At 43.7% G+C, this 26,443-nt stretch overlaps 1 protein-coding gene across 5 annotated transcripts in view; it reads left to right on the top strand.

Moving 5' to 3' along the window:
- Positions 1 to 26,443, top strand: part of LOC134222682 (hemicentin-1) — a 740,104-nt gene that overhangs the window by 616,046 nt on the left and 97,615 nt on the right. For all 5 annotated transcript variants that reach the window (XM_062701842.1, XM_062701853.1, XM_062701859.1 and 2 more), the window contains one exon: positions 11,079 to 11,217. In XM_062701842.1, the coding sequence (XP_062557826.1) occupies positions 11,079 to 11,217 (139 nt within the window). The remainder of the gene's footprint in view (positions 1 to 11,078; positions 11,218 to 26,443) is intronic.

Raw genomic sequence — 26,443 nt, forward strand, 5'->3', positions numbered from 1 at the left:
GTCGCAGTATAAACCCTATCATGTCCTCCGAATAATTGTTTTCCACCTGCGTCTCAAATCCAGGCATAGGGGATGTTGTAAGATCTTCAAATGGTTCTAGAGTATGAGCAAAATGGTCTATTGAATCAACCAAAGCTTTCATGATGTCGTCAGCCGCGATATCAACTCTTTTATGTCCTCCGAGTATTTGCATTTCATTTGCGCCTCAAATCGAGGCAATTGAGATGTTGTAAGATCTCCAAATTATCCTGGAGTTTGAGTGAAATGGTCTATCGAATCAACTAAGGCTTCCATGAAGTCTCTAGCTTCTTTTTCATTTGCGTCTCAAATCTAGGCAAATGTTGTAATATCTCCTAAATGTCCTGGAGTTTGTATCAAATAGTCTAGCAAATCAACCAAGGCTTCCATGCTGTTTCCAGCAGCGGTATCCCCCCAATAATGTCTTCAAGTTCCACTTACTTCACAAATTCAGGCATATGAGATGTTGAAGGATATCCAAATTGTCCTGGAGTTTGAAAACAATAGCCTACCGAATCAACGAATGCTTCCATAATATCCCAGCCGCAGTTTCAACAAAATTATTTCCTCCGAGTATTTGTCTTTCACTTGCGTCACAAATCCAGACATATCATATGTTGGAAGATCTCCAAATTATTCTGGAGTTTAAATCAAATGGTCTACCGAATCATTCAAGGCTTCCATGAAGTCCCTAGCCACGGTATCAACTCAATTACGTCTCCCGAGTATTTGACTTTCTCGTGCGTCACAAATCTAGGCATATGAGATGTTGTAAAATCTCCAAATTGTCCTGGAGTTTGAATCAAATGGCCTACCGAATCAACCAAGGCTGCCATGATGTCTTCAGCCACGATATCAACGCAATTTAGTGGACATAATTGTTTTTAAATTACTTTCCAAATGAACCACGACTTGCAAATCAACCCTACCTTGAAATATGTCTCCAGCAGATGTTTTATTTAATCTTCCGAGCCCATGTTTGGTATATAAACATGCGATGTTATTAGTCCCCCAAATCGCCCTGGATGTGGATCAAGTTGTCTGTCAACTAAATCAACCTCGCCTGGAACTATATCTCCAGCGAAGGTATGTATCTAATCATGTCTTCCGAGCTCATGCACACATTTAGTCGAGTCAAGTACGAGACACTAAAGAAGGCCTCACATATCTGGTAAGTTACAATTAAAAATTGTCTTATGACAAGTGATTACCCAAATCATGCAGCTAGGGATGACAGTGTACCGGAGTGTGAGATTTCTGCTGCCGTGACTGGTCCTACGTAGTACTTAACGTACTCCTTCCAAAACAATACGCTTTACGATGCCTCTCTGAAATGTTTTCGGTTCCCTCATTTTCTCGATTCAAAGAGAAAAAAAACGAAATAAACCAGGTAGTAAGTGATCTCTCTTTTCTTCTGTTGAACCAAAACACCAACCTTTTTTGATTGTTTCCCCATTCTCTTCATAACTTTTGAAAGCGATGACCGTCGACTAGAGTGTGCCAATTACAGAGGGATCACCCTTCTGAACTCGGCGTACACAATTCTTTCGCGTATTCTGTTTAACAGACTGACACCGCTAGAAGAGTCCTTCGTCAGCGAATACCAGGCAGGTTTTCGTGAGGGTCGATCAACGACGGATCAGATGTTCAGCCTGCGGATGATCATTGATGAATTCCGGGAGTACAACTTGCAGACTTACCAAAGTTCTTGTTGGTGTATCGGGTAACCACCCCCTCCCCCTATTTTTTGGCGATAATGGACATCAATATGCTTGCCTATACGTTCCATTCTAGTGTCTAGTGTCTTCTTCCGTTTACCTCGAGGACACCATTACTAGGACCTGATTGTACCAATTTGATCAATGATGATCGGATTTAACGTGACGTGCCCGAAATTAGACTTCGACTGACAAAGTGATGTTCTTAAAATTGAGGTTTAAGAGTAAAGTTTCAAGACAAACATACACAGTCGAATGATTATAATAATAATAATAAACAATTAACATCATAAGTAAAGTAATCAACTCATATACCTGGATTTGTAATGCAAGTAAAAGACCAAAAACTCGGAGTTCATAATTGGGTTGGTAGCGCGGCTGGGGACATCATGGAAACTTTGGTCGATTCGATAGACCATTTGATTCAACCTTATGGACAATTTGGAGATCTTACAACATCTCAATTGCCTGAAATTGCGACGCAAGGGAAAGACAAATATTCAGAGGACATTATTGAGCTGATGCCGCGGCTGAGAACTTCATGTAATCTTTGGCTGCTTCGGTAGACCATTTGATTCAAACTCAAGGACAATTTGGAGATTTCACAACATTTCAATTGCCTGAAACTGCGACGCAAGTGAAAGACAAATATTCAGAGGACATAATTGGGTTGATGCCGCGGCTGGGGACTTCATGGAAGCCTTGGTTGATCCGTTAGACCATTTGATTCAAACTTCAAGACAATTTGGAGATTTTACAACATCTCATATGCCTAGATTTAAGACGCAAGTAAAAGACAAATACCCGGAGTACATAATTGGGGTGATACCGCAGCAGAGGACATCATGGAAGCCTTGGTTGATTCGATAGATCATTTTGCTCAAACTCCAAGGCAATTTGGAAATCTTACAATATCTCAAATGCCTGGATTTGAGACACAAGTGAAAGATGAATACTCGGAGGACATAATTGAGTTGATACCATGGCTAGGGGCATCATGAAAGCTTTCGTTGATTCGATAGACCATTTTACTCATACTCCAGGACCATTTGGAGATCTTTCAAAATCTCCTATGCCTGGATTTGAGACGCAGGTGAAAGACAATTACTCGGAGGATATAATTGGGTTTATACTGCGACTGAGGACATCATGGAAGCCTTGGTTGATTCGATGGACCATTTTGCTCAAACTCCAGGGCAATTTGGAGATCTTACAACATCTTAAATACCTGGATTTGAGATGCAAGTGAAAGACAAATACTCGGAGGACATAGTAGGGTTTATACTACGGCAGAAGACATCATAGAAGCCTTAGTTGATTCGATAGACCATTTTACTCAAACTCCAGGACAATTTGGAGATCTTACAACAACTCAAATGCCTGGATTTGAGACCCAAATGAAGGAAAAATACTCGGAGGACATTTTTGGGTTGATACCGCGGCTGGGGACATCATGGATGCCTTCGTTGGTTCGATAGACCATTTTACTCAAACTCCAGGGCAATTTGGAGATCTTACAACATCTCAAATGCCTGGATTTGAGATGCAAATGAAAGACAAATACTCGGAGGACATAATAGGGTTCATACTACGGCAGAGGACATCATTGAAGCCGTGGTTGATTCGACAGACCATTTTACTCAAACTCCAGGACAATTTGGAGATCTTACAACATCTCAAATGCCTGGATTTGAGACGCAAGTGAAAGATAAATACTCGGAGGACATAATTGGGTTGACACCGCGGCTGAGGACATCATGGATGCCTTGGTTGATTCGATAGACCATTTTACTCAAACTTCAGGACAATTTGGAGATCTTACAACATCTCATTTGTTTGGATTTGAGACGCAAGTGAAAGATAAATACTCGGAGGCCATAAGTTGATACCGCGGCTGAGGACATCATGGATGCCTTGGTTGATTCGATAGACCAATTTACTCAAACTCCAGGACAATTTGGAGATCTTAAAACAACTCAAATGCCTGGATTTGAGACGCAAGTGAAAGATAAATACTCGGAAGACATAATTGGGTTGATACCGCTGCTGGGGACATCATGGTTGCCTTCGTTGATTCGATAGACCATTTTACTCAAACTCCAGGGCATTTTGGAGATCTTACAACATCTCAAACGCCTGGATTTGAGATGGAAGTGAAAGACAAATACTCGGAGGACATAATAGTGTTCATACTACGGCAGAGGACATCATGGAAGCCTTGGTTGATTCGATAGACCATTTTACTCAAACTCCAGGACAATTTGGAGATCTTACAACATCTCAAATGCCTGGATTTGAGACGCAAGTGAAAGATAAATACTCGGAGGACATAATTGGGTTGATACCGCGGCTGTGGACATCATGGACGCCTTCGTTGATTCGATAGACCATTTTACTCAAACTCCAGGGCATTTTGGAGATCTTACAACATCTCAAATGCCTGGATTTGAGATGGAAGTGAAAGACAAATACTCGGAGGACATAATAGGGTTCATACTACGGCAGAGGACATCATGGATGCCTTGGTTGATTCGATAGACCATTTTACTCAAATTCCAGGACAATTTGGAGATCTTACAACATCTCAAATGCCTGGATTTGAGACGCAAGTGAAAGATAAATACTCGGAGGACATAATTGGGTTGACACCGCGGCTGAGGACATCATGGACGCCTTCGTTGATTCGATAGACCATTTTACTCAAACTCCAGGGCATTTTGGAGAGCTTACAACATCTCAAACGCCTGGATTTGAGATGGAAGTGAAAGACAAATACTCGGAGGACATAATAGTGTTCATACTACGGCATAAGACATCATGGAAGCCTTGGTTGATTCGATAGACCATTTTACTCAAACTCCAGGACAATTTGGAGATCTTACAACATCTCAAATGCCTGGATTTGAGACGCAAGTGAAAGATAAATACTCGGAGGACATAATTGGGTTGATACCGCGGCTGTGGACATCATGGACGCCTTCGTTGATTCGATAGACCATTTTACTCAAACTCCAGGGCAAACTCCAGGGCACATCATAATTTATTATCACACATGTTTCGTATATAGTTTACATTTTTTTTAACAAGTTCACAGAAGACAACATGCTTGAAAACATTTTCTGAAGCTTTATACATCGTGTTACTACACGTGGTTCCTAAAGGTACCGAATTATCATCGTATGCATAGTAGGGGTGCTCAAAATGTGTTCTTATGTTCCAGGTAATGTCTTTTATTTATTATTTTATCATTTCCATCATCACTATATGAATAGATATCATGTTTGGTAATGAAATATAAGTATATCTCCAAAATCGCATTTTTCTGAATCCGTTGCTTTACTCCCACAGCTCTAGTGAAAAATTGAACACCCTTAGATACAATATTTTGCAATGTCCAGAAACTAGAAGAGATGGCTAAGAGGTTGGTGAAAAAACTGAGAAAATCGGTTGAAAAACCACTGAGATATAGCCATTTTAAAATTTAGTTACAACGATTTTCTGAACGAATGAATCCTAGTGTTAATCTGTTGCCAGGTTAGATTTAGGTCGACTTCTTTTATTTCTTTATTGAGACTTCGCCACCATGAGCCTCTGGGTCTGCCTCTGCTGCGATGTCCCGCTGGGTTCCAGTCTAATGCTTGTTTACAGATTTCGTTTCCGCCCCAACGCCGACCCAGCCCCACTTCCGATCCCGAATTTCTGTTGCTATCGGCCTCTGGTGACAACGACGATGGAGCTCGTTGTTTGAGATCCAGTTGTGAGGCCACCAGGCCCGAATTATATACCGCAGGCATCTGTTAATGAACACCTGCAGCCGTTGAGTGTTCTCCACTGATACACGCCATGTTTCGCTGGCGTATAACAGCACAGATTTCACGTTAGAGTTGAAAATTCATATTTTGGTGCGTTCACTTATCTGCCTGTTTTTCCAGATATTTCTTAAACTCGCAAAGGCAGCCCTTGCTTTCTTGATCCGTGCGCCTATGTCGATCTTGGTACCGCCGTCTGACGCCATTTGGCTACCAAGATATTGGAAGCTTTCAACATTCTCCACTGGTTGCCCGGCTACTGTGAAAGTGGAAGGAGTCACCGTGTTTACATCCAACGATTTGGTTTTGTTGACGTTGATGACTAAACCTGCCGAAGAGGAGCGCTCGGCAAGGTCGTTGAGCTTACTCTGCATATCAGAGCACCGTTGCGCGAGGAGTGCAACGTCATCAATCAATTCGAAGTCGTTTAGGTGATCCATGGTTATAGGATGCCATAACAACCCGCGGTTTGGTTCACGATCAATCGCATCTACCAGAATCTCGTCGATTATGATGAGGAACAGTAACGGTGATAGAATACATCCTTGCCTCACACCAGCTACGACCCGGATAGGGTCGGACAAGACAGCATTGTGCAGCATTCTACACGAAAAGGCCTCGTACTGTGCCTCGATGAGGCCGATGATTTTCTCAGGAACCCCCTTGCGCCTCAGGGCGCCCCACATATTCTCGTGATTGAGACGGTCGAAAGCTTTTTCGTAGTCAATGAATACCAAGTAAAGGGACTCTTGGAATTCGTTGACCTGCTCCAGAATGATACGGAGCGTGACAATATGGTCACAGGATCTTCCGTCACGGAATCCTGCCTGCTGCTGCCGAAGAATCGCATCGATCTTTTCTTGAATCCGGGCTAGGATAATTTTGCATAGAACTTTGAGATCGGTACACAGCAACATAATGCCTCACCAGCTATCGCATACAAGCAGGTCACCCTGTCTTGGCACCTTCACTAAGATCCTTGCATCCAGTCGACCGGGAAAGTTGCGGTGTCCCAGATATTACGAAATAAACGATGCAGTAGTCGAGTGGATGTCATGGGGTCAAGCTTTGAGCATCTCGGCTGATATGCGATCGACCCCTGGGGCTTTATTCGACTTCATGCTCATGGATGGCTATTTGAATCTCTAGCAGTGATGCTTTTCCATACCCTGGGAAAATTTACGGATTCCAATGACAATCTAAAGAGCCAAAACAAAGGTGCCGTCAGCTTTTTAGCCAGGCGCCCTGAGACTCTTCATAAATATCGGTGGAATACTGTCCGGACCAGGGCCTTTAGATGCTTCTAAGTTTTTTAAAGCGTTTAGAATATCGTTTACCATGTACAAGCAAATAGTTTTCAATTGCCGTGTGGAATGTTTCGTTTTTCCATAAGGGATTCAATGATTCAAACACACAGAAATCTTCTTGAATATTCGTTAGTAGGAGATCAAGGTAACAATTCAGTTGATTTTTAATGTAAATCTGAAGTCATAGGCTAGAAGTTCTGTCATATTACTGTTTATATTACTGTTCCATTTTCCCTAGCGACTGGAAGCAGAATTTGTTCGTTCTCAGAATCTGGAATAAAGTCAGCGGTGCGTTGATTAAAGTCTCCGTAAATATGTACTTTGACTTCAGGTGGAAGTTCCGATATAATTTCTTCCGCAGTTTTTAAAAAGCTTTCATAAAATGTTGTTTGCGCATGTTCCGCTGGAAAATACACAGAGGAAAAAACATGGGTTTCTGACTGCAATGTTATATTCCACCCAAACATGTTCAAAGTTTTTATATTTTTTGTTAGTTTTATATTTCTGAATCAAAATTGGTAGAGATTGCGATTAGAACTCCACCACCAGACTTTTTTTTAGATTCTGAGAAATCGCGGTCGCCCCAGAATAAATTAAAGCTGCTTCCAAAAAGTTCTTCACTATTCACGCTTTCATCCCAGCTGGTTTCAGTTGCCGAGAAGGACGAGCTTAAGATGTTAGTATGAATTTCCTTCATTTCAGCTGGGCTTTTCATGCGATTGAAATTTTGACAGTAAATCATTTTGTTTGATGAAGAACTTATTGGAAGTACGTGGGTTGTTAAAATATTTACCCCGTCGGTCGATAAGATAGTGCTACTTTCTTAAGCCGAAGAAGGCGTTCTTGTGAAAATTTCCGGGGGAAGGAGAGTGGTATACCTCGTTGTGCTCTCCCGTAGTTATTGCAGGCGATGTGTCCGCTCGCTGGACAGGTATTGTCGATATGACTGTAGATCAGCTGCAGCTTCAGCTGGCCCAAATCCGTATTCCTGATGAACTTGGCTGAATATTTAATGTAGATGTTCTGGTGCCGTCGCCAGTCCTTCAGGTGCAAGGAGCATCCTGATGCTCGCTGAAGTCATTCCCGCGACGCATACATCAACAGACTGGTCCTTCATGTATGCCAAAAAAAACGGACAACCTTCACGGGTCACGTAGTCTGATGGGAACTGTTGGTGATGCCTTTTGTTTATGATGTCTTTTACTGTTAGTCGCCTTTTCAGTCAATTGGTGAAGGTGTTTCTGGAAATTTCATGCTGCCGGTATTCTTCCAGTTTTTTTTTCCAGCCTGGGCTCCAGCTATATTTTTTACCTAGCAGAAAGCATTTCAAATCAGCTTCACTGAGATGTCTAATACAAGTTCCCTTGACTTGGCACTTAGTTTCACCATTTTTGCGCGTCGGTCAGCGAAAAGCTCAGTAATGGCATAACGCGCAATTTTCTGTCTGGTAGGAGATGGATTTGGTTTGTGCTGTTTTACGTTGATGTTCAGTGGAGATTGTGTATGGTGAGTCCCAGTAACTAAATTAATTTCAGTGGAGTTTTTGTCTTGGGATTCCTTTGCTACTTCATCCGCCAAAGTCTTGTTTGCGAGCGTTGAGCTTTTATCAGTACTGCAGTCAATATTGGAAATAGCAGCAGAAACTGACTTGACATCCTCTAAAAGTTGCTCACTCAAAGAAATTAAGTAAGGGAAGTCTCCAGTTGTGCTTCGTTTTGCTACTGCTGATGTAATTTCAGTTATTGCCGCAGTCATAGCTGACTTGGTTAGAGTTGCCAAGTCGCTCTTGACTGCATTCATGAGGTCCAGCAGCAAGTTTGTTGAGTGTTCTGCTTCCGTTGTTATTGTTGTTGTATTAGTTATTGCTTTTACAGCTGCATCTGCTGCCGAATTGGCGGCCTTTTCCACAGCCGTACAGGTGAGTGCTGAAGGTGTGTCCAGTAGGGCTGATAATTTGTTTTTTATTTCCGTAGCACTATTTTTGCTACTGCTGGTGACGTTTGAAATGTTTTGTTTATGACACAAAACATTTTTTACGCGTTCAAGCGTTTTGTCGTGAGTGGCAGCGCTTTCGTACACAGAGAAAATTATGTTATGGTTTTAATTGTATCTTCATGCACATATTTTAAGCATGCAAATGAATGCAATGTACAATCGATCTTACTGTTCTTTTAAACCGAAATGAATTTAAACTGTGCTTGCTTGTAGAACACAGTCAAATTTAATTGTATATCAAATGTTCATTCGTCTGAAGGGATGAGCAGCAATTTTACATGTCGTTGAATTTTCAAAACAATTTGCTGTGGAGAGAATAAAAAAATACGAATGCGGAGGTCGGGCGCGATCAGTAAATGATATCTAATCTAATCTAATTTCATACTTACGTAGCCAATACTTGAAAGCATCCTGGAAAACGACGGTTTCAATATTCCGTCATTTGGGCGCGGTCAGTAAATGATATTTATAAAAAGTCAAAACTTACTAAAATTATATACACGAGCGCTAAAAAAGCGCGTCCGAACTCAAAGGTGGTTTAGACAGCAATTTGGCCGAATAAGACATTTGGCCGAATAGAACATTTGACCCAATACGACTGTTCAGTATGTGAACCAAAATAATTTAGATTATTAAGCTAAATTTTTAATCACCCTAAGGAAGACTGGATGAGTCATATGAAGTGGGTATAGCCAGGCATGAACAACAATACACTAGTGGTCACTAGTAGTGGATAGTAGAGAGCAGAGAGTTGTGTGTTGGTATAGCCGAATGCGGCCAGCACAGCTGTGTTAACGAAAGGAAAATCTGTTTACGTCTGACCAGTTGGTTCGTTTTGTATCACACAAAATATTTAACGAATAATTAAATGGTGCAAAGGTGGAAATTTGATAACTAGTTTTCTCTCGATTACGATAATTTTAACTGGGGAATAAAGTGTTTAGTGGAAAGATGCAAACGAGAAATATAACAAGCTTAAACCGGTTCCGACATTATTGGTAGTGAAATAGTGACGATTTTCATATACAAGTACGTTTGGCTGAATAGGTCATTTGGGCGAATATGTCATTTGAGAAGTGAGAAGTAAGACATCTCAATACTCACTTCGTGCTTCTCACTTTTTACAGTGAGAAGTGGGAACTGGGGAGTGCGAAATGTCTCACTTCGCTCTACTTACTATCACAGTGATAAGTAAGAAAAAAGGAGTGAAAAGTGGGACGTCGTACTTCTCACTCCTCATTTCTCACATCTTACTGTGAAAAGTGAGTAGTGCAAAATGGGTGGTGAAGTGTCTCACTACTCACTTCGCGCTCCGAGAGTGAGACGCCTCACTTCTGACTCCCAATTTATAATTTCTCACACCTCAAATGACCTTTTCGACCAAATTTCCTATTCGTCCAAATGACCTTTTCGGCTAAATGATCTTTTTGGCCAAATGAGCTATTCGCCCAAATGTCCTATTCGGCCAAATGTCTATTTCGACCAAATGACCTATTCGACCGGGTGACTTTCGGCAAGATGGGTTTCGGCCTAATGGTTTATTCTAGTGGCATTCGGCCAAACAACCCTTTCCCTAGTTATGGACACTTCCGGGTCGGAAGTAGTGTTAGGTTAACTCTAAAAAAATTTACTCCGTTTTACATTTCTAAGGGAAATTCTAATTATTATTATTATTGTCTATATTACAGAGATTTGCAACCTTCGGCTGGCTCTGCTCTGAGGGAAATTCTTTGATCGACATTTATCAATGACAGCTTTTGACTTGCAAGAAAAATAAACCGGCGTCATTTTGATTCGGATCTACTATTTGTTTTCATTTTCAACCAAAACAGCAAATCCGTCTTCAGTATCTCGTCGAGTCGGATCAAGTACGGTCAGTACGGCACACTGAGGTCAGCCTTACTGTTGAGGTCGAAATACGTATTTGTAAAATTCTAATTAGGCAGTATGGAATTGAATGGAATAGTACTAAATCGTAATATGTAGTACATACAGGAAACCCTGAAGCTGAGAGCCTTGTGCCTTGAATTTAATGCGATTCATATTTTTAACAAAAAACTTCTCCCGTATTGTTTGTAGAAAATTCAACATTTGAATAAAATTCCCTAGAACGATAATTTCATTCCACGTAACCATTCCACGTATCGCCTTGATACCAGAAAATATAACAATAACCTTCAATAAGCCGGCATTCATATACGTACTCAAACACCTCTCTACCTCTTCCACAGAACATGCGGATGTCCGGCGAGAGCGGCGAAACGCTGCACCTCACCCAGCTGGAGCGGGAAAGTGCCGGCGGGTACGCCTGTGCCGCCACCAACGAGGAAGGCGAATCCCGGAGCTCCTCAATAACTTTGAAGATTCAGTGTAAGTACCTTGCCACCATTGGAAATTGAATTCTTCCCGTGCGCCGATCTCTCGAGTGCTCCGCGGAGACACTTTGTGTCGTGCGGGGAAAAAAAATAGTCGCTTTCTTGCTTCGAGTGGGGAATCAAGCGACATGTGCCGGTAATCCCAACGGTCGAGAAAGGCTTAGGTTGTTATTGTCGTGTTTTCGGAAAAAGGGTTTCCGAAGAGAAGTATAATGCGGCGAATGGGAATATCATGCTCGGAAAAGATTGTTGAAAGTACATTGTATGAGGGTATCAAACTTTAGAGGAATAATGTACGGATAGTTCACAGTTCGCAAAGTGCGATGCTGTGCTTTGATCTGAATTTCTGGGATATGAATGTTGTATCGCTATTATAATGAGTAATGCAAAAAATGAAACAACCGTTGTTTAGTGGCAAATTTATATAATTATTCAGTTACTGTACCGCAATTGCGACGCGGAAACTACAATAACTTGTTTTCCACGAATCTCATCCGTGGCAACACAGAAACCATGTGTTTGAATTCGCATCACACATTCCCATCAAGGATATTGCATTTCCCCTGGCGACATCAACCCTGTCGATTGCTGCTCACTTTCATCTGTTTCATCTGCAACCGGCAAACGTCACCGGTGCCGATGTCTCCGCGAGGTGTTTGCCTGTGAAAGAGATTTTAATTACCCGCCCACCATGCATATGCTCGCGAACGGGGGCTCTGTTTCAGAATACGACAGCGCTTCCGGATTCCATGTTTGGTGTCGAATGAATGCTGGCAGGATGCTTCTTGACTTGACAGTCCCCTGCAGATGGAGTGGATTGTTGACAGGAAATTGGAAATTCTTTTGAAGCCGATTGACAACTTGGCATCGCTTACGGATAGAAGGATTCATTGTTGTAGATGGCTCGAGTCCATGTGGGACTGATTTTGGCGTTGGTTAGGCTCACTTCCTGATATCATGAAGATGATCAAATTTAAACTCCGCTGCTAAGCAAATTTCAACAAATGCCGCCACCGAAGATTTTAAGACCGGCGCACATCTCTAAATCCATTTGGGAGTTTTTCAATTTTATTCTTATTTGTGTATACAGTTACTGCACAAACATCCTCCATCATCACAATGGGCAGAGAAACACAAGTATAAAATAAGCTCTCTGCCTATATCTCTATCACGGAATCAGGTGTCATTTCTCGATGATATTAAATTTTTCAAAAGCAAGACCAAACACGAGCCGCACTGTTTCTTCTCGGTATACAACCAGCGAGCCATTCACTCAAGACTCTTATCACGAATCAATTATGAAAATATTCATTTCATTTTGTTCGCCTCGCTAGATAAAAGGACGAAGACGTATCCGTACGGCGTCGTGGTCTACGAAGAAGGAAGACCCTCGGACCAATTTCACCTTCAACAGGGCATGAAAGATGGCACTTGCGTCGGTTCGGTATGTTGCTTATTTCCATCATCGAAAAGCACGAGAGGGGACTTTGCATTCATTACTGCGAAACGATCAGTGCTTGGGCGTGATTCTGTTACACGAATAGGTGCTCGGGCATAGCAACGCCACCGAGAGCGAGCGAGCGACGACGGCGGACCGGCACCAGATCAACGACTAGGAGAAAACAATTTCCAGTTTGGATTTTTTCTCCTCCGAGCAATTTCAGCAACAACATAACAATGCATAATGAACGCGAAACGAATCTTATTTGGGATGAAATTTGGAATTTCTCCCGGGCGAGAAGTGGATGGCCCCAACGGAAGGGGGTGGACACTTGATTGAAAATGAAACAAATGAAGGACTTCGAGGTATACAATGAATCGTTCGCTTTGCTCAGCATGAGGTAGATAGGAGAAAAATTGCGGATTTATCCATCTGCGGGGGGATGTGCCTTTCTCACCATAAACCAAGAAAACAATATATTTATTTTTCGATGAACCATTTTCATTGCATTACAATTTAATCAATTTACAATTTAATCAATTTAATCCTGCATCTAAATTAAATTGAAAACTGACATCTATATTTTTGAAGCTTGTCTCTTATGAAATGTTCGTTTTTTTAATGAAAGTGCAACCTTTCGTTGCGACATTGAAGTACAAAAACGCAAAAAAAAAACTCAAACGAGAAGGGATTTTAATTCCATTTCCATTGTATTAATGGAACGTACTTCTTATTGGTCTCCCAGGGAGCAGCCCCTATGTCCCCCCAAGGGAGAAATTGATTGCTACATAGTACCGATCGAGCGCGCTTCCTTCAGCATCCTGGGAAGGTAGCGATGGAATTTCAGCAATTTCAATAAATTGAGTAATTGCAGCCACTGGGAATGGATGAAACTCGGTGAAAATGTTGTGTAGCTTGGGAATGAATGTGCTGTTTGGAACAGCGGAATTAATAGAAAAGAATTGACGGTGAGTTTCCGTAGAACAAGGGTTTGTGGGTTTGGGAGATTATTGCAAATACTTGGCTTTCATGTAGGTTGCTTATAATGTATCAGATTGGAAGAGTAAAGCCGGTCAACCCACCTCGCAGTGAAGGCGCCTTTTGATGTACACTGAATGGGGTTTTCCCACGGGGGATACATTGCGCGCACTGCAAAAAACAATAAAATCCTAAAATCCGTTAACCTTCCGGGACTCGCACCGTTGTAGAAAGTACAACACATTGAGTAAAAATTAGATAACTTTTTCGTCAGTTGACCAATATGCACCAAACCACCATGTATTCCTCAAAAAATTAGTTCTTCATCAATTGAAAAGATAAGAAAAGTGATTCGATAGAAGGCTCGGGTAAATATAGCTAAATAAAAGGCTCAGGTGCACTGGGAAAAGTGACCAGTAATGAATTATTTATTTATTTCATTAACTATTAATCCTAAAGTAACGCGATTTTCTTCTATATCATTTCTGATAATAAACTTGGAGGTAATTCGCAGTTCTCACTCACCTATGACTGTAGGTGACTTCCAGGAGGCCTTCCGGAAAACCCGGAACGTCCGTAAAAATTGTCATTTTGAAAAGTTTATCCTAGAGCAGCGCAATTTTTTGTAAACCATTTCTCACGGCAATATTCGAGTTAATACACAGCTCCTACTATGCTACGACCGCAGTGGCCACCAGTCGGCCTTCCGAAAAACCGGAACATCCGTAAAAATGGTAATTGTGTGAAGTTCGTCCTAGAGCAGCGCAATTTTTTTAAACCATTTCTGACGGTGATTTTGGATGAAATTCTCAGTCATTACAGATGGTCAGATGGTCTTCGGGATAATCCGGAACGACCGTGGAAATGATGATTTTGGAATTTTTTTCCTAGAGCAGCGCATTTTTTTCTAAACCTTTTCTGGCGGTGATCTTGAAGATATTTCAAAGTCTTAATCAGCTATGACTGCACTTGGCCACCAGGCAGCCTTCCGAATAATTTGGAAAACCCCTAATGGTCATTTAGGATGGTTCGTCCTAGAGTAGCGCAATTTTTTCTAATACATTTTTGATGGAGGTCTTAGTGTTAATTCACAGTTCTTACTCTGCAACGGCCGTAGGTGGCTACCAGACGGCCTTTCCGCAAATCTGGAACCTCTGTGAATGGTCGTTTTGTACAGTTCGTCCTAGACCAACGATTGTCTTCTAAACCATTTCTGATAATAACAAGGAAGTTATATGTACTACGCAAACAAATGATTAATGAATTATATCATAATAATACCTAAATAGTAGTCATTGATGATAATAACCACTGTGACCGATGGGGTAGTAAAACTCGTCAACGTCTCTTCAGCGAACAAATGTATTACGCAATGTTGTTGCTTTTAAGCTACGATTAAACTCTGGTTAAGTTACATACAGTTCATTGAGTGTTCTTATTCATTTACTCACAGTTTCGGTGACATACAGTATGAACTCCCCTTTCTTGACATCAATAGTGTGCAATTAAATCCACTTGACGAACCTAGTATATAGAATTCTTTGCTATCAAATCTATAAAATTCACTTGACCTTGTTCACCTTTTAGGCTATAGATGAGCTAATTACCACCAATCCGTACTAATAACTTTATCCGTACTACTAGCTATAAGAATCAATGATATTTTATAAGCTCTACGCACTATCAAATTCATTGAGTTGATACTCACAATTACTTATTAATTTATATTCAACTGGAGTTCTGGAAACTTTCTGAATTATAATCTGGAAACGTATACCTAGTAGCGATAACAATTTTTCAATTTAGCCAATCATCTCATCTGACACATTGTAGCTACATATACATCGACCTATGACCGTGCGATCGAAGGGTGATCCTGATCGCCACCATATATTGCACACATAGCCATGTGACCATCCGTGTTGCCAGTGCTCACATTCCCCGACCCGTAAGGATTCCCGGCTCCGGCAGCCTTACCACTTTGCAGCACATCTAGCACTGCTAACTTCGCTACTGCTCGTCGTAGAACTCCACCTGCAGTCACTTGCACATCAGCCTGTCTGATTCGTCCATCTGCTCCGGAAATTAGCTTTACCACTTTACCTCGTACCCAGCTATTACGTTCCTTTTTCGTTTACGATAAACACCAGCGACCCTTCTGCTATCGGCTGAACGTCCTCGAACCATTTCGTTCTCCTAGTGATGGTAGGTAGATATTCGCGAATCCACCTAGTCCAGAAACGGTCAAGCATCAGTTGGCATTGATCCCAGTCACTCCGAAGCCCTATCTTATCGCTCGTAGGCTTCTTGATGATTTGCTTAACCTCCGAAGAACTCAACAAAAGAAAATGGTTGGGAGTTAAGGCTTCTTGGTCCGAGCTATCCAGCGGTATGTATGTTAGAGGTCTAGAATTCACCATTGATTCAGCTTCTGTACACAGTGTCTGGAATACTTCCTCAGTGGGCGCCCGCAGATGACGTATTCCATCCATCGCTGCCTTGACGGATCGCACCATGCGCTCCCACGCTCCCATATTTGGAGAGGCCGGCGGTATGAACGACCACTTGGTGTTGGCATCGTTAAACGTCTCCGCTAACCCTGTATTCACAGTGGTCATTTGTTTGGTTAACTCCTTGAAAATTTCTCCCATTATCGGTGTAGATTTCAGTTGGTGCACCCCGTCGGTCTATAAACCGCCGCAATGCTAACTTGCACGATTCCGTGGACAATGATGCCACTACTTCTAGGTGCACTGCGCGGGTAACCAGGCATGTAAACAAGACTACCCACCTTTTTACGTTGCTTCGTTGAACCTTGATGGCGAATGGCCCAAAATAATCGATGCCTACTCTGGAAAATGACCGTTCATACGAAGTTACTCGTGCCGCAGGAAGAGGAGCCATTCTTGGAGTCTTCGGTTTGGCTCTTTGAGTTATGCAAAATGTACAACGCCTTGTTACGCCACGCACCAGCACACGCAAGCTTGATACATAGAATTTCTGCCTCATCTCGTTCACCACTGTTTTAACAAACCCGTGTCCTAGACGCCTGTGGTACCAATCAACTAGAAATTTAGTAACGTAATGTCCTTTCGGAAGGATAATTGGGTACTTTGCCTCATAGGAGGCGAAGGGCGATGTTTCAATGCGACCTTCCATCCTTATCACTCCGAATTCATCCAAGAAGGGTGAGAGCATGCGTAAAACGCCTGGCTTAATCTGCCGTCTTGCTAAATCCTTCGAGTTTCTAGTCAACTCCACTATTTCATCTCCATATTCGTCAGATTGTGTTAATCGCCAAAGGGCATTTTCAGCACGCTTGTAATCTTCTTGACTCAGTATGCTTCTTCTGTCATCTCTTCTGGTACGGCAGCAATCAATGAAATAGAAACCATTTTAAAAACCTAGAGACGTCGATAATAGAAGATCGTACTATCTCCTGGTGCATGTGAACCGGACGCAGCTCCTCAGTCGTTTCTTTTGGTTGGGCAACTTGCTGAGGCCATAATTTTTCCGGCAGATACAAGAACTCTGGTCCTTCAAACCATCGACTGTCAGGCTTAACGGTAGGCTCATTTGTCCAATTCGTTGCATCGTCTGCCACATTTAGTTTCGTGGGAACCCACCGCCATTCGGAGATATTGGTACTTTCAAAGATTTCTCCTATCCTGACTGCTACGTATTGCCGATACTTCCGTGTGTCTGACCTAATCCACGACAGTAACGTACTAGCATCGCTATGGTAGACGGTACGCTTGACCGGAAGAGTGTGGTTCTCTTTAATGGTTTTCGCTAGCCGACATCCGATTACACCTACTTGCAGCTCCCTGCGTGGAATCGATAGCGATTTAAGTGGCGCTACCTTGGCCTTCGAAGACACGAAAACGCACCGAGGTGTACCCTGCTCCATGATGTAAAAGTAAGCCACACAAGCATAGGCCAACTCACTCGCGTCGACAAAAACGTGCATCTCGAGAGTTTGAAGGTCATCTACGTTGTACTCTGGGAAATAGCACCTTGGCACACGAACATTCTGCAGATTGGGAAGTTGTCCGATCCAACGTTTCCAGCGAGTAAAGATTTCTTGAGGAATCGCTTCATCCCAACTCACTCCGCTACGCCACAGGTCTTGGATTACAATTTTTCCATGGATGAGAAAGTTGGAAATCAATCCATGGGGATCGAATAAGCTCATCAGCAGCCGCAGAATGCCTCGCTTGGACACTGTTCCGTCTCCGAATACCATCCGCTGCAAGTCGTCTGACAGAACGACTGAGAATGTAAACACATCTTCTACTGGCAGCCAAGTCATTCCCAGATCCCTCTCTTGTTGATTCGTTTTGTCCTCTCCAATCACTTTCTCCAGCACGGCCGATCTTTCCCCGACCCGTCGCAAGACTACATTCGAATTAGAGCGTAAGTTTTTCAGGTCAAACCCAGCTTTGGAGTGCACAGTTCGAACGTCGTTTGCTAAGTTAATCAGCCCTTCTTCCGTATCGCGGCTGTCTAAATAATCATCCACGTTGTTGTTTTGAACTATTGCTCTTGTTGCTTCAGGGTACACCTTTTGCCATTCGGCAGCGTTAACGTTTTTAACATGCTGTGTCGAGCATGGCGAACAAGTAGAACCAAATGTCGCCACATCCATTATGTAAATCTCCAACTTTGCAGACGGATCAGATCGATTCAGGAACCGTTGGGACGAACGATCAGCTGCGCGAATTTTGACCTGATGATACATCTCTTTGATGTCAGCAGTGACGCAGAACTTTCGTTCTCGGAATCGAAATAAAACTGCTGGAAGTGAGGTCAACATATCCGGACCCTTCAAAAGCATCGAGTTGAAGGACACTCCGTTTACTTTGGCCGCTGCATCCCAAACAATCCGGATTTTTCCGGGCTTCTTTGGGTTAATAACCACACCTAATGGCAAATACCAAGTTCGCTTGATATCAGAACCATTAATTTTCTGCTCTGTTGCCTTATGTGCGTAACCAGGGATTGAATCCTAAAGGGAAAGAACAAGTCTCTCACTTATCATCTCTGTGTACATATACGATATGTAGCATACCGCGAGAAACTTTTTTCACAAGCTGTCATGATAGAAGACTTATTCGGGATGTTATACCCCATGATAAATTTCTTCTAGAAAGCTCCAAGTGTGGGGAGCACTGGCTCTGATGATGCATTTCAACTTGTTCTACACAGCTGTGCAGTAACCAACACGAAAGGAGCGAATGAGGAAACCTTTCCGCTAGCAGTTTGTAGTCCAACGATTGATGAGGCAAATCAAGACGACCAACGGTGCACACGTTCAGCAAAGGAAAGCGTTGACCTCTCTCTGCACCAGCTATCTCCATATTAACTCTTCTGGAACGCTTCTCTTCTCTAGTGACTCTATCCGAGCCTTCATCTAGAAAAGCGAACGTTTGGAATTGCTTTACCTTGCCATAGAGTATAACAGGTATGATCCGAAATATGGTGGGATGCTTCGGCTGACGATGAACGGACACAACAGTGACTTCAGTTGACTCAGGAGATCCGGGATGGAGAAGCGAATGGTGGTAGGCGCGACAACCGCTGACATCGCAGGACTTCGACGTCCGACAAGGCCATCTACCATGTGGCACTAGGCACTTAAGGCATAATTGGTGGTCTTTGATCGCCTTCCAATGATCGTTCAGGGAAAGAGACTTGAATTTAAAGCATTCTTTTACCCTGTGCCCAACCTTCTCGCAAATAAAGCAAGGCTTCACGGTACCAGTATTTTTGCTAGAACTATTTTCGGCTCTTTGTCCCTTTACTTGCTCACGGTCGTCTTCGGCGCTATGCATGTTGACATACGACTTCTCTTTAGATTTCTGCTTTTCAATCCTAGTTGCTCTTGGCACTTCTACGTCACTATAACGCGTAACGTTGCTTGCCGCTGAAATTATCGCCGACATACAGTTGCTAAACGTTTCCAAATCTGCTACAACCATTCGCTTCTTGTAAAGCGCCCAGTCCAATCGAATATTTGCAGGGAGCTTATCGACCAAATCGTGCAGTAAAGAAGGATTCGCCACGTGCGTTTGCTGATTAGCTACCTTTAAGAGCCCTACCAGGTTTTGCACGAAATGCCAAAATTTATGAGCGTTTCAAGCCGATCCGCCTTTGGTGCAGGCGTACTCTTAACTTTACTCAGCAGCGACTGCATCAAGCGTTCCGGGTTGCCAAACAGCGTCTCCAATGTAACCATGACTTGTGGAACTGACGATGGAAGAAGCAGGTTGCTTCTAACAACCTCTAGGGCATTGCCGCGTAAACATTTTTGCGCATTAAATTTTCCGCATCAGTATAGCCGCACATCATCGTCGAATTGCGATAGCTACTAATAAAGAAAGGTCAGGCCTCTGGGTCCCCTGTGAAGCTCGGAAGATCTCTTGGCACTGCCTGTCTCGCTGCCATCTGCTGCTGATATTGACCGAGATGTGGCCCGGCTAATTCGTTACGTGTTGCACTAGCCGGCAGCACCTGTGGATGATATGCTTGCCCTGGTGGTTTCGGCATCGCGTGTACGGGATAGAATGGTGGTTGCTGTGGTATGAACTGATACGTTGGGTATCCTAGAAATGGCATTGTTGACAACGTTTTACCTGTTGCTGGTACTGGATTCAGTCGTGGTGGTAGAGGTAACGTCCAATCTGTAGCTGCCACTGAATGCATAGTCGCACATGGAGCTAATGGCACACCATACGTTCGCTGCATATCAACCCCTGTTGGAACTGTCGACATCGGCACTGATGACTGAGGCATCCTCGGAACTGGCATGGGCATGCGTCCCTTATCAGTCTCCATGTTTGGTGCTGATGATAGCTGGGACAATTGAGCTGGTGTTTTTGAAGGAAGTGTATAATGGCAGTTTTCTGCTGCTATCGTTGGCAACTTCTGTACACATATATTATTATTCACTTCTCCGCTGTTTGTAGAGATCCCCTCTGAGGGTAGTAAGGGATAAAGCTTGGGTCTATTGCCTGTACCGGTGTTCAATCTAGCAGTGTGGGTGCTGACGACCTTAGTCCCCAATGAGCTAAGCGGAGTTCCATGCAGAAGAATGTTCTGATTTCCAGTCACTGGTGGCTGCGGCAAACTCACTATAGAATCCCCTAGCGCCGTATCTCCAGCGGTAGCCTCACAATTTCCTGCTTCCATCCACTTTCGAACCTTGTCCACACTGTTTTCGCCTGTTTTACTGCTCCGCACACTACCACCTTCATCATCTAACGCTTCAGCCATCAGCAACGCGAATTTGTCCTCGATGAACTGCTGCGCTAGTTCTTCCCTTTCCTTCTGAATACGTTCTTCTCGGCGGCGCTCCAGCTCCTGCCGTTCAAGCATATGCTTCTCTTTCGCTTTTTGAAGTTTTTCTAACCGTTGCATCTCCAACCGCCTTTTTAACGACCGATTGCTGCTGGTTGACAATATCGATTTCGTCTTCGTACTTACTATCGAAACGCACGCTGGACAATTCCAATTGCCATCCGTGACCACATCACTATTACCTGCACAAGCACCGTGGTACCAACGAAGGCATCGGTGGCATTCCATCGATGTACCATCATTGTGAGTGACCTCACTGCAGCCAACGCAGCTCTGCTGGTTGAAAGTTGGATCCCCGGATGCTGTTGCCATTGTATACTATACGTCTCGATCGACTTCTTGCGAAACTCTTAAAAGATTTGTAGCCGATGGGGTAGTAAAACTCGTCAACGCCTCTTCAGCAAATAAATGTATTACGCAATGTTGTTGCTTTTAAGCTACGAATGAACTCTGGTTAAGTTACATACAGTTCATTGAGTGTTCTTATTGATTTACCACAGTTTCGGTGACATACAGTATGAACTCCCCTTTCCTGACCTCAATAGTGTGCAATTAAATCCACTTGACGAGCCTAGTATATATAGCATTCTTTGCTATCAAATCTATAAAATTCACTTGACCTTGTTTATTTTTTAGGCTATAGATGAGCTAATTACCACCAATCCGTACTAATAACTTTATCCGTACTACTAGCTATAAGAATCAATGATATTGTATAAGTTCTACGCACTATCAAATTCATTGAGTTGAGACTCACATGAAATTTTGAACTAAACAGTTTCTCTCCATATGGATTTCCAATGCTCGAACAACTTTATAGGAAATGGCAACTTTCCAAAACCAATAGATCCTGAGATATCAAACCAAACTGATCTCTCATATACAGTAGCGCCACATTGCGGATGAATTTCAAACTAATTAGCTTCTCAACATATTGGTTTCCAATCCTTGAACAACTTTGTAGAAGACGGAAATTTCCTAAATCCCATAGATCTCGAGATATCGAACCAAACTGGTATTTTCATGTACACTAGCGCCGCTCAGTGGGAGAATTCTAAACCATTTTTTTCTTGACTCATAGGGCCGAGATTTTTTCAGAGTTTTTAGAATTCTTATTAGAAACGTTGCGCCATTTATTGTGAAGATGGACTATTTTCACCAGTGTTCCGTTGGTTCCGGATCTTCCGGAGGACCAGCAGAAGATGCATTGGACTAAAAATGTCCTCAATGAGAGAATATATCCCCTTTATTATTTTCCCGAAAAAATCACGTTGGTATCATTTGAATTGGCTTCATTATAACGGATTTAAGGACTGTTGTACTTTTTACAACACGCGAGTTTTAGTGTTATGAAAGTTGAAGCGAGTTGCGGAAGGTTAAAAGCAACGAAACAGGCATTTTATTAAGAAGATACAGTAATGTTTTAAACTAAAAAATCTACCAAAATCTGTCCTGGTTAAACTGGAAATCGTCCAGGATGCAGATCTTTTAAATCAACCCATTGCACCATTCTGCCTTCGCTGGACCCACATTAAATCTCATGATTTGCATTTAAAAATTACTAGGATCCTGGAATAGGGTGTCCACCCAAAAATCGGAAAGTAGTGCTACTCAGGAGGAGCTACAATTCGGGAGGTCCAACCTGATCGAGGTGCGGAAGCGAGTCAACGAGCTTTATGACTTCGTGAAGGACAAGCACAATGTTCACACGAAGATCAAGCTTCTAGTGACAAGCATTAAGTCCGCCGTAAAAGCAGCCGAACACGAACAGATCGCGCTGAAAAAGAAAGCCGAAGCAGCTGAAAAGGTGCTGAAAGATGCGGCGGAGCATACAGCAGTTGAGACGCAGCAGGCACCTAAAAGTCCCCGAATCACTCGCACGGAAAAGCGAGGAAGGGATTCGCCTGGAGAGCAGGAAGGTTCGAAGAAGCAGCGGAACGTGCAAGACTTTGCCAGCGTGCAGAAGGAACGCGTCAAGGATGGTGAGTGGCAGACCGTGGAAAGCCAGCGGGAGAAGAGGAAGAAGCAGAAGGAGAATGTGGAAAAGAGGAAGGAACAGAAGAAAAATGAAAAACGTCGTTCTCCTCAGTAGAGAGTTAAAGGTGATGCCCTGATCGTAGAAGCGAGCGATAAAACGTCGTACGCAGCGATCCTGAAGAAGCTGAGAGAGGACCCGGAGTTAAAAGACTTGGGTGAGAAAGTGGTGCGAGCTAGGCGTACCCAGAAGGGGGAGTTGCTATTCGAGCTGAAGAAAGATCCCACGATCAAGAGCTCGGCCTTCCGGGAGCTCATTGCCAATTCATTGGGCAGTGACAGTAACGTAAGAGCTCTAACGCAGGAAGCAGTGGTCGAGTGCAGAGACCTGGACGAGATCTTGACGGAAGACGAACTGAGGGATGCACTGGTCTCACAAAGTAAGCTGGGGGAAGTGCAAATGACGATTCGACTGAGGAGAGCGTACGGTGGCACACAAGTAGCAGCAATACGACTACCAGCAGAGGCTGCCAACAAAATGGTGGAGGCGGGGTGAAAATAGGATGGTCGGTGTGCCCGTTGAGATTCGCCCCACGAGTCACCAAGCAGATGGAGCGATGCTTTTTAAATGCATGGCGTTTGGCCACCAGGCGCGAAACTGCAAAGGCCCAGATAGATCCGGTCTATGTAGGAAATGTGGTGAAGAAGGACACGTTGCTAGCGACTGCACGAAGCAACCAAGATGCCTGCTCTGCAAACTGGAGGATGGAAACGACCATATAACGGGTGGCTTCCAATGCCCTGCCTACAGGAAGGCGATGGCGGGTCGAGATTAATGGAGATCATCCAGTTAAATCTCAATCGTTGCGACACCGCACAGCAGCTGTTGTGGCAGTCGACAACAGAAGCAATGCGCGACGTGGCAATTATTGCTGAGCCGTACCGGATTCCTTCTGACAACGGCAACTGGGTGGCGGATGCTACGGGGATTGCGGCTATCCAAGTAATGGGCAAATTCCCTATCCTAGAGGTGGTAGACAGTTCAAGCGAGGGTTTCGTAATCGCCAAATTTATCGGGATCCTTGTGTGTAGCTGTTATGTGGATGCTGGACTCACTCACGGAGAAGCTGATCGGCCGAAAACCGGTGATCATCGGAGGCGATTTCAATGCTTGGGCAGTGGATTGGGGAAGCAGGCTGACTAACCCCAGAGGTTACAGTTTGCTGGAGTCGTTGGCAAATCTGGACGTCAGGCTGTGCAACAAAGATACCGTTAGTACATTTCGCAGAGATGGCAGGGAGTCTATCTTCGACGTCTCGTTTTGCAGTCCGTCGCTGGTGAGAAACATGAGAACTATACACATAGTGATCACCAGGCGATTTGGTATAGTGTTGAAACACGAATGCTGACGGTACGGCGAGAGATTAGGAATAGCGGGCGAAAATGGAAGGCGAAGGTCTTTGACAAGGATCTTTTTATCGAAGCACTTCGAGCAGACAGCGGCGCTACAAATCTCGATGCAGATGAGCTGACAGAAACTCTTGCGAGGGCATGCGATGCGACGATGCCAAGGAGACTGGAGCCAAGGAGAAGCCGGCGGCTAAATTACTGGTGGAACGAAACTCTTGCTAGTCTTCGTGCTGCGTATATCAGAGACAGAAGACGCTTTCAGAGAGCAAGGTCCGAAACAGCCAGAGAGGAGCGTAAGATAATCTTCCGTGAAGCTAGATCGGCCTTCAAACGAGAGATTAAAGTCAGCCAATCCAACTACTTTAAGGAGTTGTGCCGGGAAGCAGACACTGATCCTTGGGGCAACGCTTATCGGGTCGTAACAGCGAGGATCAGGGGTCCAGCGACGCCAGCGGAAATGTGTCCTGACAAGCTGAAGATCATCGTTGACGGTCTCTTCCCGCAGCATGATTCTACGATGTGGCCGCCTACACCGTACGCAGATGAAGACGGAGTAACCATTGCAGGTATGCAAGCTGTCATCAGTGGCGAAAGGTCTGAAGATGAAGAAAGCTCCGGGTCCGGATGGAATTCCAAACGTGGCTCTAAAAACTGCGATACTGGCGTTTCCAGATTTGTTCAGGATGGTGCTGCAGAAATGCCTAGCAGATGGTAACTTTCCGGATAGGTGGAAGATCCAGAAACTAGTGCTGCTGCCGAAACCAGGGAAACCGCCGGGGAATCCAGCATCGTGGAAAGGATTATCCTTAATCGGCTGACGCAGTTCACGGAGGGCGAGACCGACTTATCGGAAAAGCAGTTCGGATTCCGAAAAGGCAGATCGACGGTGGATGCAATCAGGACGGTCATCGAAATTTTAGAGAGAGCGGCCAAGAAGAGGTGTGGCAATCGATTCTGCGCTGCAGTAACGATTGACGTCAAAAACGCTTTTAACATTGTCAGCTGGGAGGCCATCGCCGCAACGCTTGTGTAGAATCCTTGAAAGTCACTTCCAGAACCAGATCCTGGATCACGAAACTAATTCGGGGCAGAAGTCTATTAGGGTTAAGTCGGGTGTTCTACAAGGTTCCATACTAGCCCCAACGCTGTGAAACATTATGTACAACGGAGTTCTAAAATTGAAGTTGCCCAAATGCGTGAAGATCTTCGAATTCGCGGACGATATCATCCTTACGATAACCGGAGAGTCGTTGAACGGAGTCAAGCTGCAGCTAGCTCACCACAAAACAGAAGTGATGCTGGTTAGCAACTACCGAGAGATCTAGCGGATCCAGATTACCGTTCCAGGGCACAATATACCGTCCGTGCGGGATTTGAAGCATCTAGGAGTGATGATCGACGACCGGTTGAATTTCAACACCCATGTGGACTATTCCTGCGAAAAGGCGGCTAAAAAGGTCAGTTCGTTTGCAAGCATCATGCCGAACGTGGGTGGTCCTTAAAGCAGCAGTAGACGTCTTCTGGCAGCAGTATCATCCTCGATAATGAGGTACGGAGCTCCAGCCTGGAGAGCTGCGCTCAAGACGAAACGTAACCGCAGAAAGTTGAACAGCATGTTTCCCCAAATGGCCGTTCGAGTCGCGAGTGCCGAACCATTTCTTCGGAGGCAGTTTGCGTTTTTTTTTGACGCATTTTTTTGACGGATTGACATGACATTTAGATAAGTCACATATCCTTCTATTAGTTGCACTTACTGAATTAAGATTATATGAGGAAGAGTATCAGCGTGGAAGCTGATATTTATCCACTAGAAAAAGGAAGGTGGTTTGATTTGTTCATACATACCATGGCGTGCGGAAAGAGGTTTCTATCGACGAGTACTGCCTCTAAGTTTCGGACATTACATCAGCATCAGTATTCGAAAGGTTTCAGGATTTCTTGCGCGGTTCAATGTTGACCTTTTCCAAAGATTGTGTGTAGCCTTATTCAGCGTGACTTAGCGTTAGCTAATTAACGAAAACGTAAAAATCGATATCTAAAGCTCAAAAGCAGCAAGAGC

The sequence above is a fragment of the Armigeres subalbatus genome, chromosome 1 (genome assembly GCF_024139115.2).
Source record: "Armigeres subalbatus isolate Guangzhou_Male chromosome 1, GZ_Asu_2, whole genome shotgun sequence".
NCBI classification, from domain to species: domain Eukaryota; kingdom Metazoa; phylum Arthropoda; class Insecta; order Diptera; family Culicidae; genus Armigeres; species Armigeres subalbatus.